At 43.0% G+C, this 15211-nt stretch overlaps 1 protein-coding gene across 1 annotated transcript in view; it reads left to right on the top strand.

Annotated features, from left to right (window-relative positions):
- foxo1a (forkhead box O1 a) overlaps positions 1-14270 on the top strand; it is a 31633-nt gene extending 17363 nt beyond the window's left edge. The window contains exons 2-3 of the mRNA XM_088427254.1: positions 7887-8078; positions 8765-14270. Coding sequence (XP_088283380.1) covers positions 7887-8078; positions 8765-9913 — 1341 coding nt within the window. The 3' untranslated portion in view covers positions 9914-14270. The remainder of the gene's footprint in view (positions 1-7886; positions 8079-8764) is intronic.
- The last annotated feature ends 941 nt before the right edge of the window (positions 14271-15211 follow it).

Consider the following 15211-nt stretch of genomic DNA (forward strand, 5'->3'; position numbering starts at 1 on the left):
TTTTGATGTACCAAATAAGTTTTTTTTTTGAGGTTCAAGACTTTGAGGTGATTTGATTGGATTTTGGTTGAGGTTAAGATAACGGTTAAGGTTAGGAAATGTATTATGTCAAATTGCATGCCCCATCATGATTAAAAAAATTGGTGTGTGTTTTCAGACACACACAGTTCAGTTCAGACTTTTTTTTGAGGGTCAAGACGCATTTTTAGACGCTAGGTTCGGATTGGATTCATGTAAATGGCATGTCCCCACTACGAAGGAAAAAAAAAAAAACCCTTTGTGTGTGTGCGTGCGTGTGTGCGAGATGTCCCTGCGGTGCGGCGGGATGGCAGAACCAGGGTGGGGTGCGGGGGCGCGCAGACAACCCGGTTCCGGATTGCGGCTCTAGCCCAGGGTGTTTCTTTTTTGGTCCGGCGGCAACTATTTTTAAAAAGACAGACTTTTGCGGTGTCTTTCTATAACCGCTTGGACAGTGTCACGCTTGTGCGCCGTCCAACCTGAGGCCATCTCTTGTGCTACATTTACAACAGTCGTCTTTTTTTCTTGACCCTCGCAACCCCCGCGCTGATTCAATGAAGAAAATTCAGATTCTTTTTAAAGCGTCCCTTACAGGCTTATTTCTTTTGTGAGAGTGTGTGTATTTTATTATTTTTTTTTAATTTCCACCGCTTTTTATTGCCTATTGACTTAAGTTAATAGGCCGGTGATTGTGGCCGGTCGTTTTTATTGGCGCTGATAAGGTATCAAACTGCAAACACATAAAGTCAATGCACTCTGTCTGGATTGAATGTGCTGCGAAGGTGATTTTTTTGCTTTATTTATTCATTTATTTACTTCGCAAAACCAGGCTCACGTGGCAGAGATTAGTTGTGAGTTCTTGACAAGAATATGAGTTCAACTTGGCAACATAGAAATTGCTCCAACTTTGCCCATTTTTGAGCTACCCCCGTGTATTATATATCATTTGAAATGGAATTAAGCGTCGAATTGGAAAAGATCTCCATTTTCGTTTTCGAAGACGTTAAGTCTGATTCTGTGATAGCGCATCACATTTATTTATTTTTAGGGATAGACTGGGACACTCGTCTGTATTTTTCGGACTATAATCTGCACCGGTGTGTAAAATGCACCAGCAAAAACTGAGCAAAAAAATAAATAATTTTAGTTATAGTCATACACAAACCACACCAGACTATAAACAGCAGGTCGTAATATTATATTTATGCAAAAAGATGGTATACAGAATTTTTTTTTTTTTTTTTTTTTACTATTTAAACGTTTTATTTTTTGGTATTTGGCCAAGATCTTATTAAAAAAAAAAAAAATAATAATATATATATATATATATATATATATATATATATATATATATATATATATATATATATATATATATATATATATATATATATATATATATATTTATATATATTTATATAATTTTTATGTTGTTATTCGTAGTTGTTCCATAAATTGACACCTTGAGCACATTCGCTTCATCGTTAGATGGTCTCCTGGTGGCCTATAAACTGCAGGGCTCAAATCACGAGAGAAAAGTTGCGGGTTATACATTTTCAAGCCCTCCCCCGGTCCGCGGTAAAAATCTCAAGCGTTGACCGGTCCATGTTGATAACAAGGTTGGAGACCACTGCCCTATGGGACAGATACCGGACTATAAACCGCAGGGCTCAAATCGCGAGAAAAAAGTTGTGGGTTATAATCCGAAAATATGGTCATTAACGGATTTGAATGCCGCCTTGTGGTCCGTACAATAGAAAACTTGGCGACTTACCTTTTGTCCCAAGTTATCTTGACGACTGGTTTGCGGACCGATTTTTTGGTTTCGCCACGTTTTTGTTCGACAAAAGGCTTACAACACCCTGGACCGCTCGCCAGTCAATCTCAGGGCGCACCTTCGCCGAGCGGAAACTGAAAACAAGCTGCCCGGCCTCCAGTCAGACAAACGTAGCGCTATCAGTGACTCTCGCCACCATGTGATTGTTGGACAAATAACAGAACAGTTCATAAATAGTTTTTGGTCAGTCACAGATTTTTCTCAGAGAGAACACAGATTTTTGGAAGTGTTTCAAAACCCTGGCAGCAAAAGCCGAGATTCATATCAGATGTTCTGAAAGGAACTTATTTCATTTTCTCTGTAGTGGCGTGAAGCAAAAAAATAATAATCATTTGAAAGAAGTGTTTATCTGATGGTGTTTGAAAATTATTAATGACAGAAATGTGTTTTGCGCGCTTCATCGTGTTACGGTTCAGAAAAAGTCCAATTTGATGGCGGTCCTACATATTGGTTAGTATTAGTCCAGGCACAAAGGTTTCTGTGTGTTGTATTACGTTGGTTCCGCCCAGCCCATAAATGTAGCAGCATTCCAAACGCAGCTGTCAAAGCTATCAAACCCTTTATTGTACCGCTTATCGCTTAATTCCGGAAACTTCCACCAAGTGTCATTAGCATTTATTTGTTTATTTTTTTTCTGTGTCCTAACACAATTGCACAAATGCTGAGGAGAATTTCTTTGGAGTCCCACTTTGTTCTTGTTCAGGTGGCTTTAAGATTTTATTTTTCAGGTGTGGCAGAAAAGCTCCAGGACTGGTGCCGCAAGAGATATTTTTCAAAATCAAGCTAAAGTTTTACCTTCCGGTGTAGTCCCGGCGATGAGCTAGCACGTCGACAAAGAGATGCCGCAGCGTTTGCTTCATTTAGTGCGCAAAACCTATGTCACTGAGGGCCGAACAAGGGTGAAATGTTGACCAAGTCGGGTCAATCGGCAATGACTATAGGCTGGATTAAAATATCAAAACAATGTTTGCGCCATGGACCTGAAAGGCAAGGAAGAATGACCTCCTCGGGAAAAAAAAAACAAAAAACAGGATAACACAAGCCTGGGATCGATTCTAATTAAAAAAGAGTGATAAATATAATTATCAATCCTTGCAATCTGGAAAATGCCGATTACAGCAATATATCAGAAGAAAAACACCTGGGCAAAGACAATCTCGACATATGGCTACATTGATGTTGAATGTTTTATGTTGGTGAGTGTTGACAAAGGTAGCGGTTTGGGCTGGAGGGGAGAAAAGTTGACCAAGTTGGGTCTAGCATTAAAACAGGTAGACTAAAACCATCCACTTCGAAGCGCTGCCGAAACCATGAACCTTTGTTGCAGAGGTACGTATTATTACAATAGCAGCAAGGTAGAACGACTCCCCAAAAAACTGGAGGTATCACAAATTTGCGATCAATTCTAATTATCCCTTGTGCGGTATTTTGACCATTTTTGGGGCATTTTCCTCCACTTCCTTCTGGCAGTATTTTAGCCATTTGATGGCGCACTTCTAGTGTGATGACAAAGTGGTCGTGCCATGTTGAACTTTGACATGTTTTCACCATCTGGGTGAAATTTCAGCTCATTCAACGCCTGTGATTTAAAGATGAAAAAAAATGGACAACACAGCATACAAGAGAAAGAGGAAAAAGTGTCAAATTTAATACTTTTGAAAGTGGAAAAGGCATACCACAGCAGTACTTAAAAAAAAGAAATATGCAAAGACCATCTTGACATACATTGTTGTTGAATGTTTGAAATTGAATCGAATGATTTCTAGACCTTTTTCCTCACACGGCTCCTAGCATGCGCACGGTAGACCCATTTGGAGCAGCTTGGTAAACCCGCTGATCCCGAGTCGGGTCGACGTCTCAGCCGGAACTGCGCGCTCAGCTCCATGGCGCCATTTAGCGGGCACGTTTTCTTTAATGACGGTTTTATACATTTTCGGCAGCGACCACAGTGGTCCCACTCAGCATTTTTTCCCCCCAGACATGACTGGGCCTCAGCTTTAGGGCTCAGTACTTAAGGCGGCTAACCGCCAGTTAGCCTACAGAACGCGGTGGAGAAATTCATCCGATGGAGTTGGAGGGGATTCCAAAAAAAAATTTCTCTCGGCTTTCTTGTCATGAGAATGTCAGCTCAGAGAGGCCGCCGGCGTGTTGGCACCTGTCGCACACCCGGCGCTGCAAACCGCCGCGGCTGCACGTCCGCTCGAGCTTTTTGTGCAGCCGAGGTTTCGTTTGTGGCTTTTCTTCTGATTCAGTCCTGCGTGTTACAAGGAGGCGTCACGCCCTCGCGGGGATTTTCTCTCAGCCAGCGAGCTGACATTTGAGGTGCTGTCGAAAGTGCGAGTAATTCAGTCCGTGCGGCAGAGGAAGTCGTCCGCTTTGGTGCATTAACATCTTGCAGTCGAGCCGCAACCTCCAAAGCTCTTGATCTCGTATCTAGCTCTTTCACCAAAATCTTGGTCTTTCTTCAGTCTTGAGTCAATCCAGCTCTTAGAGTTTTGGTCTTTTCTTTTTTTCGCCCTCCAAAAGACTTTGTCTTCTCTTAGTCTCAAATCTCTCGAGTTCCGATAGTCATGGTCTTGTCTTCACTTCGACCTCCAAACGAGACATGACTGAGAAGTCGTGTCCTCGACTTGATTCCCAAAAGTCTTGGTCTTTGTCTCAGTCTCGGGTCTCTCAACCTCTAAAAGAGTTGGTCTTCTCTTGGTCTCAAGTCTCTTGAGGTCCAAAAGTCATGGTCTTTTTTTCGTCTGGACCTCCAAACTCTTGATTTGGTCCTCGTCTCAATTCCCTAAAGTCATGGTCTTTGTCTCAGGGTCTAGTTTCTCAAGCGCTGAAAGTCTTGATCTTGTCTCTGTCGCAAAAGACTTGTGCTTGACTTCCGAAAGTCTTGGTCTTCTCTTGGTCTTGAGTCTCTCAAGCTCCAAAAATCATGGTCTTGTTTGCTCCAAACTCTTGGTTTTGTCCTCACGTCGAGCCCCAAAAATCATGGTCCGTGTCTCAATCTCGAGTCTGTTGAGCTAAAAAAAATCATCTTCTTGTCTTCGTTGTGACTTCCAAAAGAATTGGTCTTGTCTCCACTTTGACCTCCAAAGTTCTTGGTCTTGAAATCGTCTCGTTCTCCAAAAGTCTTGGTCTTTTTTTCGGTCTTGAGTCTGTCGAACTCCTTGGTCTTTTCTCCTTCTTGACCTCCAAAAGACTTTGTCTTTTCTCGGTCTCAAGTGTCTCGAGCTCCAAAAATCACAGTCTTGTCTCCACCTCCACCACCACAGTCTTGGTCTTGATCTCCAAAAGTCTTGGTTTTGTTTCAGTCTCGGGTCTTTCAGCTTCAAAAGTCTCGGTCACGTCTCCATCTCTGTTCTCTGCGGTCTTGCCTACGACGAGCGCCCCCATCGGGGAGGTAGGTTCCACGAAGAAAAAAAAAAGTGAATCCTCGAAAGGGAAATGCCGAATATGCAGTGGACAAGGGAACGCTGGCAGAAGCCCGGGCAGAACACTGCGGCCTTTCAGGGCAAACGCCGCAGCGTGTTCCTCGCCGCTCCTCGCCCACTTTGCCGCACGCACACCGCCCCTCTTTCGCACCAACAAGTCACATCCTCTCACTTGAGTCACGGTCCGTCCCGTGACAAAGTCGGCGGCGCCGGGAACCCGACCGGCGAGGGGTTAAATGCCGGCGGCGTCGGGGACGGAGGAGGGCGGCGTCCACTGCGCTCACGCGGCTTCGCATTCCTTTGCCCTTTTTCCTTGGCGAGCGCGGCGCTTCCTGCGAGGCAGGAAGCGGACTCCGCTTCCTGTCCCCGCGCGCTTTCATGTGCTCACTTCCTGGTGTTTTGCCAGCCCGCTCGCCGTGTTTACACGGAGAGGCGTGCTCCTGGCGGCCGGCGGGCGCAAGACCCGCCGCCGCCGCCGCCGCCGCCGCCGCCGCCGCGCATCTGGCTATCTCACAGCAAAGGGAAGGATTTTTTATCGGGCCGACAGCTCCGAGCGGCGGGGCCGCGCGTCCTTTGCGCAATCTGCCGGCCGCAGAGCGGCGGAACCTTGGCTTTTGTAACCGCGCCGAGGAATGTTGATTGTGATGACTGGCTGGCTGGGAATCCTGTCTCTACTGTTTCCTAAGAGATAGTAACACGTTGGCCGTGATTACGATTGAACTTTGCACACGGCGATTAGCTGGAATGTTGAGATTCCTTGCGCACTGCAAGGTGAGTCCGACGCAGGGGAAGTCACAAGACTTTGGCGCAAATAAAAGAGCCCCGGGATCCATAGATGAACCCTAACCGTCGCGTGACTTTGTTAGACAGTTTTCTTTTCGGATTGAGAGCAAATTAATTGAACGATCAACATGATGCAATTTTTTGCTGCAGGAGTTGAAGTGAAAATGCTGAACAACAACAAAAATGATTTCACCTTTATCATCAGTTTCCGTCCAAAAAAAGCAGAGCAACTAATATGTAAAACAACAAAAGAGATATTTTCATTGTCACTGTTTTAAACTTTGAAAATGTATTTCCATAACTTATTCAGCTATCAAAAATACACCATTTATTTCATTTCTGGGCAAAATCGCGTCCTGAATGACAAAAATAAAGGCATGATACAACACAGTACAACACAATTTAACAAGCATTTTCTTCATGTTCCATTTCATTTCCTCTTAATCTGAAAAAAAGTACTGTTCCTGTCGTTGCATTAAAAAGCTAAAACTGCAGTTAAACCGAAAAGTCTGCGATTGGACAGTGATGGATCAGGCGCATCGAGACGCGAGCGCGGCAAAGACTGGTGACGCGAAAACATCACGCCCGCTTGGTTCCTCAAACAAAGATTTTGGATCATTTGAATGGTCTAAATCCCAGCAAGCTAGCTCCTGCTTGTTTCTCTTGTTCTCGCTACGCGTTTTCTCAGCAGACCTTTGGCCAATATTCCTGTTCGTTTGTTTGCCGTGCTTTAGTTCCGCCCCACTTGCTCCTGGAGCAAAAATACTCGTCACCCAGCAACGATTGTGCAGCGTTAAGTTAGGAAGAGAAAGAAACAAAAAAGTAGCATTTGGTTTCTTTGGGTGGGTGGAGAGGACACACGCGAGTGGAATTTCTCTTATCAGTGATATGGTCAAGGTATGGACTGATTGCTCCATTCACTTTATCAGCAGGTCTGGAATATTGATTGATTTTTTTTTTTGCCCCTCGTGTAGTATTTTGGACCATTTTTGTGTCCTCTTCTTCCACATCATCATGGCAGTATTTTAGCCACTTCATAAATACAACGCGTTACGTTGCAAAGCTGTTTTACAGACAAAATGTGTTAAAAAAAACTGTCAATGATCTCTAATATAATGCACAGCTGTGAACTGGAACTGAAAGTTTTTCTTTCCAATTCATAAAGCTTCATCCACATCATAAATCTGACAGGAAAAAATATGTAACATTTGGGCAAAATCTGCCAATAAATCCAACTTATGAATGCTTAAAATTAACAACTGTGCATTAATAGTGATTCCTGGTTATAAAGCATCATCCACATCATAAAGCTAACAGAAAATATCAACACCTGCAAAGCAGGACAAAACGAGTTAAAAAAAAAATCCAATTTATGAACTCTAATATAATGCACAGCTGCAAACTGAAAGTTTTTTCCAGGTCATAAAGCATCATCCACATCCTAAATCTGACTGAGGAAATTTCAGGATGTGCAAAGCTGTTTATAGGCCTATTATATACTAATTGTTGGGTTTTTCTTTCAAATAATTTGTCATTGTTGAGAAATTTTGTGTACCGAAGTGCGAATCATATCGGCAGTTGGTGCGAGGGACATTTGAGTTCACCAAATGTGGCACGAAAGACAATTCTGCGTTTATATTCCAGAACGACGTGAAAACAGACACTTTGTTCCCCCCGAGTCATCTGCCGAGTTGCTCGTGTTTTGAAAGGAGCAGCAGCTGCGAAATGGATTTTCACATCAACGCCAAGCCAAACGTGTTGCGTATATGTCGGAAAGGGTAAAGCTGAAAGTGATATGCCCCGCCCTCTTTGGCCTCCAGAACTCCATCCGGCACAACCTGTCGCTGCACAGCCGCTTTGTCCGCGTCCAGAACGAAGGAACGGGCAAGAGCTCGTGGTGGATGCTGAACCCCGAGGGCGGCAAGAGCGGCAAGTCGCCCCGACGACGGGCCGCCTCCATGGACAACAACAGCAAGTTCGCCAAGAGTCGGGGACGGGCCGCCAAGAAAAAGGTAAATGGCGGGCGGCAAGTCATATAGATCTTTTACGATATAGCAGGGCTGCAAATGTAGATTAGTTGAATGATGGATAATGTAAAAAAATAAATAAATAAATAAATAATCTCGGTTTCAAATTATTATTTCAATTATTTTGAAAATGTACTGTATGATTTATTATTGTAATATTTTACTTAACTAATTAAAATTAATTAATCTAATGTGTATTTTTTGAAATATGCTTTATTCAAAAACAATTTTAAAAAATGCTCCCAAAAAGCCGCCGACTAACTTGAGTGTAAGTTTGTTCACTGGTTTGGTCAGTGAAATGTCACAAAACTGGAAACAAATATTTCATTTATTGCTTTCTAGAGTAACTCATCACAACAAACGTTCTACAAAGGTTAATGACCACATTTGCATGTGTGTTGCTCTCCCAACAAGATATTATTTACTTAAACGATATAATTATAAAATATGAATGATTAATGATTTACTTAACAAAGTTAGCTTCACACAGGCGATTTAGGATGCGAGTTAAAATCCTTCCTGCCGATCGTCTCCCCGGTGGGGAGAAAAGCCGAACGCGGTCACGTCACCCGGGTGAATTCAGGAGCAACGGAGCGTCGATACGGCGTCAATTATTTGCGTTTCGTCAGCAAAACGGATTCCAGTCATTGTTCATCCCCGTGTGCCCACAGCTGTCCGTTCAGGGCGGTCCGGACGGCGGCGGCGACAGCCCGGGCTCCTACAACAAGTGGCCCGGAAGCCCCAACTCCCACAGCAACGACGACTTTGACGCCTGGAGCAGCTTCAGGCCCCGCACCAGCTCCAACGCCAGCACCGTCAGCGGGCGCCTGTCGCCCTTCATGCCCGAGGACGACCTGGGCGAGGCGGAGGCGCACATGGGGTACCCGGGCGCCCCGGGGCCCAAGATGACCGCCACGCTGCCCAGCCTGAGCGAGATGACGGGCTCTTTGGGACACGGCTCGGAGAACGTCATGGAGAACCTCCTGGACAATCTCAATTTGCTCTCGCCTAACAACTCCCAGGTGGGCGGGGGGGCGGCGCCCGCCCCCGGGTCCTCCCAGTCCTCGCCCTCTGCCATGATGCAGCCCAGTCCCGGATACCCGCCTTACAGCTCGCCCAGTATGGCGTCGCAGCCTCAGGAGTACCGCAAGTGCGTGTACGGCCAAGCGCCCGTTCCCATGCAGACCCTGCCCGAGAGCAAGCCCGCCTTCGGCGCCGGCGGCATGGGCCCGTACGGCCGCGGCTCGGTGCAGCTGCCCGGGCTCCTCAAGGAGCTGCTCACGTCGGACACGGACCGGCACGGGGACCTCCTGCCCTCGCCGGACGCCGCCGTGTCCCAGCCGGGCCGGGGCCGCATGCTGCCGCCGTACGCCGCCGGGCCGCACGTGGCCAAGTTGATGGCGGGCGGAAACGGGCACCCTCACGGCCTGTCCCACGCCCACCCGCACGCCTCGCCGACGGCGAACGGCCGGCTGCTCATGTCCCTCAACCACGGCGCCGGCTCGGCCAAGAACCCCGTGCAGATGCCGTACGGTCTCTCGGGCCACCTGGGCGGCGGCGGCGCCCCCGGCGGCTTCTGCCCCCTCAACACCAACGGATACGGACGACTCGGCGGCCTGGCGCCGCCCCCGCACCTGGAGAAGCTGCCCAGCGACCTGGACGACATGTCCATCGAGAAGTTCGAGTTCGACATGGAGACGGTCCTCCACGAAACTCTGATGGACGGCGACGCTCTGGACTTCAACTTCGAGCCCGTGGCCACCCAGCAAGGCTTCCCCCGCGGGGTGAAGACCACCACGCACAGCTGGGTCTCCGGCTAGGCCGGGCCGGGAACGACGAGTACGAATCCGCCTGAGTGATTTTTATTCTTGCCGTTTGCTAATAAAACAAAAAAACGGGACAAAATTGACCTTCGACATTCCTGTTTGAAAATAACCGATCGCTTGAAAACTAGAAGTGCCAGCTTTTGATCTACTGGAATTATGAACCTTTATCAACCAAGTGCCAAATTTGCCTTAACTTAAAGAAGGTTGAATCAAAGACGACTGAACCGGTTTTCGAAAGGGCTTCTTGGCTTCCGAGTAGGGCTGCTATGGAATATTTTGCTTTTCGGATCCCCTGCTGAAAATTTGATCAAATAATCAGGCGCGCGAATAAAAATGTAAAAAGAACAATTAGGAAAAGAGAAGAATAAATGTCATTTTTTTGTTTCCTGATGACAGTTTTTGACGTAAATATAAAATACACGTATCAGCAGAATACCGTAATTCCCTAAATATAATACGCGCAGATATGCATTTTTATATCAGCCGTATTCTTACTTTGAATATTTACCGTAACGGTACTGACGTCATTTCTATTGACTGTTAGCAGCGAGTGTCCGTTTCAGCTAACAAAAGCTCGCGTTAGCTAAGCTAATTAAGGCATTATTTTCAATAAAAGAAGCGAGCAAACTAAACCAAGGTCCGAGTCCATATTTGTTCGCGTACAGGAATATCACTAAAACGGAGAGTATCGTGTAAAAGTTCTGATGTTTCCGGCAGATTCGATTAAGAGTAAGAAGCTGTGTGAACCGGCTAAAGAACATGTAAATGTATTCCATCATACTCATTATTAATTGGGGTCTTTTAGCATATACACACAATCATAAACGGATGCTGTGCACCTGCGGGTATTTATTGTAAAATAAACTTGAAAATAAACAACTGCTTGGCGCGCATTCAACATTACACTGGCGAGGCGTTCACTGACTGCTCACGGTGTGGGAAATCTGAAATACACGTAACTTACATATGGACTTACAGATATGAAATTATAAAGAGTTTAGAAAGATGAGATTTATTCTGTTTTGCTATAGCTTTTACACCGTTGCCAAATTGTTGGTGCGAATTATACACAGTAACATAGAAAATACCAGAATATGACAGCAAAATAAAGGGTATGTCTTATATTGGGGGAATTACGGTATTTTACGCTCTAGAAAGAAGCATTAGTGAGTTTTTAGAATAATATATCTCCCTTAGGTTTATGAAACAAAGCGACCGCAAAAACACAGTAGCCATTTTTGCTAGCTACAGTAAAACAGCCCATTTTAGTAAGCCTGTTCAAAAGTGATCAGCAGGAATGGGAACGTGTCACCTGAGTCGTTGAAGTCGATTCAACTGCCTTTGAAATGTTACCCGATGGCTTTTGCTAGCCAGCGTTGAGTGCTGCTAGCCGCTAACGCTGCTAGTATCTTGTGCTCCTCACTGCTGCTAACCGCTAACGTCGGCGCCGCTGCTAATCGCTGGCGACAGGCGCCGGTAGAAGACAGCGCCAGCATAATTGTTTCTTTTAAGTAGCCCCAGCTAGCATAATTAGCAAATGAACTTGATTAGCACAATTAGCAAATAAACTTGATTTCAGGACAAGTGTTGTTATTTGTGAAGGTAACTCCGTCGTCGGTCTTGAACCAATTTTAGCCCCCGTTGCCTTCCATTCAACCTTCTTATGAATTTTTAGCGCGGATGACTGACAGCCAATTATCATCAGCATAAAGAAGGCGCGTTTTGCCGTGGGGATCTCCCGTCTCGTTGTACATAAAATTGTAAGACACGTCGTACAATCAGGACGTTTGTGTGTTTGTGTCGAAAGACTATGTCGCGTTTACACAACAGAAGCAAAAATCCCATGCGGCTCCGAGAAAAAACTGGATTATTTTGTTTGGTGAATTTTTGTAGTTATCGAGCCGTTCCGCGCCGCCTCCAATCTCTCGATCGCGCGCTTCTGCCTGTACATAGCTTAAGATTGTATATTAACATTACACAGCACATGTTTACTAGATTGTAGAATATATATATCTATATTTGAGACGTAAATTATTGTGTTTATTAAATAAAACTCGGAACCTTAATACCACAGGGGCCTATTTAAGCAGTTTTTCCTGTGGGCTTGAAATTTGTGGAAAGTTTTTGTGTGTATATGTTTTATACATATATATATATATATATATATATATATATATATATATATATATATATATATATATATATATATATATATATATATATATTTATTTTTTTTTTTATTTTTTTTTTTTCTGATGCGCTTTCACAACATCGGGCTTATGTCTGAGGTATTGATATAGTCAAATTTTACACATATTTTTACAAATTTTACACACATTTTTACAAATTTTACACACATTTTACATATATATCATGACAAGGAGGTATTTCGGAAACTGACTCGCAATTTCTACGTTGCCGAGTTGAAATCTCGTTCGGAGAAAAACGTTTAAAATGTCGTTCCGCATTCGTCTTTCCGTAGTCGGGATCATCACTTAATCCCTTATTTTCCATAAATTTCGGTTAGGATTTGAACCTTTTGAGTTTTTTTGTTTTTTTTTTAGAAACCTCAAAAAGGACATCAGTCCAAAATGTGTGTTTTCGTCAAAGACTCAAAACAAATTTCTGCGACGTAGGCCCGGTTTTGCAAAAACGCATCATATTCTGTTTTTCAAATCAGGTTCCGAAAAATCGATTTTTTTTTTTCTTTCTGGATTCGATCCGGACTGTCGCGTGCCTCGATAATGACGTGGTAGAAATTCCCGTTGGGGGAAGTGGTACCTTTTGGTTGAATTGGTGTTTTTTTAATGATCTTTTTTCGATCGCGGCTAGCCAGCGCCTCCGATAAGACTTTAAAGGCTCATTGAATCGTGGTAACGATGCATCGGAATCCAGCTTTGTTTTCGATTGATGTTTCGCTTCACATTCGGTACAACAACAAAATGGAATGCCTCCAATGGCATAAATAGATTTACTTTTTGCACATCTAAAAATGACTAAATTTGTATCATTTCCACATAGTGAAGTGATGGGAAAATGAAGCCTCATGAAGCACTTGTGATTTTTTTGTTTTTTATTATTCCATTGGATTGCTGCCTTAAGAGTGCCATCTGGAGGAGTTAAAAAATATTGCAGGCGCTTCACGAAGCTTCATTATCCCATCTCTCGTAAACTGTACTTCCTTGACACCAACTTTTTTTTTTGTCGGACATAGTTTCATAACCCATTCAGAAGAAAATAGTGCAAATGAAAAAAAAAGTGAACCGTACACGCCAAAGTCGGACGTTTTTGTTTCCTTCCAACCCCTTCGGCGAATGCCGCTTATATAAACACTGCTCATGAAGGATTTTTTTTTCTTTTCTTGCTTGTTTTGGTTTTACTGCGGATGTTTAAAGATTCCGAACGGGCTTCTTTTTAAAAAGGATTATTGTTGTATTCTGTAATGGAGAGAAGCCTTGAACGAAGCTGCTGTTTGGCTTTGGTGCCACACGTCGCCTTCAAACACGGCCAAAATTTGCCTTTTACTGACACCTTGTATATATGTTTAAAAAATGACAGAAAAAATGTGATTTTATATATATATATATATATATATATATATATATATATATATATATATATATATATATATATATATATATATATATATATATATATTTGTGCCGGTCACTCAAGTCAAAATGAATTGTCTATGAATCAACAGGGTTCACAATAGAGGTTAAAAAAAAAGGCTGTAAATGATATTTTGACATTTAAAATGATTGAATCTATGCATTGTATTCTTTAATCCTATGTTGCTATGGTTATATTTCTTTTTTTTTGGACTCATTAAGAGAGATATTTTATTGTAATATACGTACATAGCAATGTGTTGTTTGTGATGTTCTTGTCTATGTTCTACATAGTTCTATTGGCGGGGGGGTCGGGGTGGGGGGGGGGTATTTAGAAAGTAGATGATGCCGTGATTTCTACGCTAAGCTTTTGTAAACTGACAATGTCGTTCTTGTATTTAGCTGGTGTTTTCACAACCGTGCAAAGCTAATTATTGTATTTACATTTCTATATTCAGACGTCACAATGCAGATAAAAGGACCAGTGGTTTTATTCTTATTTTTTTTTTTGTAATATGCATCGAAAATAAACAATTGCACCTCTGCAAACATTTTTTTAACTCGAGTGCAAAGAAAAGAGTTCTTACATATTTTCAAAGAAAACATCTGTTACATTTAACTTATATTAGCTCAGTCAAACGTTCATATGCTGTCATTTGCAATCAATACAAAACAACTACAGTATGTTACTTGTTCAATTTAAATGTATTCAATCATGAATAAATGTTATTGTGTTTGAACGTTTGGTGTGGATCATTTAAAAACACATCCAAATGAATGTTTTCCGAGAAACAAATCACGGTTCAAGCTGCGTTGACCTGCTCGACGTGTAGCAGCTCTTATTTTGAAATGACAGGAAGTAGAACACTCAGGAGGCCACCAAAGGAGAGAGAAGAAATGGCCACGGTAGTGCGAATGTACAATACATATTTGCGAATGTTAGCTGGATAGTGAGCTCGCGATTAGCTTCACCATCATGCTAATGCTAACTTGCGAAACAAATGTCCACAGACGTCTGAAAACGTAATCAGGGATTACCATGTTTGCATGATTTGAGAAAGTCATCCGGGTTCATCAGAGCTAGGCTACTGTTTCGTACTGTATTAGCTATTAGCTTAGCCTAATCTTTGTCTATTTCACGCCACAATCAAGGAAGGCTACAATTTTGTACTATGTTAGCTATTATCTTAGCAATTAGCTTGATATGATAATCCCGAAATGAAAAGGAGCTATGCTAGCCTAATCTTTGTCCATTGTATACGAAAATCAAGGATAGCTATGATTTTGTGAGCACAAGCTATTAGCTTAGGACCTAGCTTGATATGCTAATGCCTATGTGAAGTGGAGCTGCGCTAGCCTAATCTTTGTTTATTGTATACTACAATTGAGGAAGGTTACCGTTTTGTACTATATTAGCTATTAGCTTAGCTTGATATACTAATGTTGATGTGAAGTGGAGCTACGTTAGCCTAATCTTTGTCTTGTATAATACAAAGAAGGCTATGATTTTGTGATTATATTAGCTAGTCTCTTAGCGTTTAGCTTGACATACTAATGCTAGTGTGAAGTGGAGCTACGTTAGCCTAATCTTTGTCTTGTATAATACAAAGAAGGCTATGATTTTGTGATTATATTAGCTAGTCTCTTAGCGTTTAGCTTGACATACTAATGCTAGTGTGAA

The sequence above is a fragment of the Hippichthys cyanospilos genome, chromosome 11 (genome assembly GCF_059441005.1).
Source record: "Hippichthys cyanospilos isolate Australia breed blue-spotted pipefish chromosome 11, RoL_Hcya_1.0, whole genome shotgun sequence".
Lineage (NCBI taxonomy): Eukaryota > Metazoa > Chordata > Actinopteri > Syngnathiformes > Syngnathidae > Hippichthys > Hippichthys cyanospilos.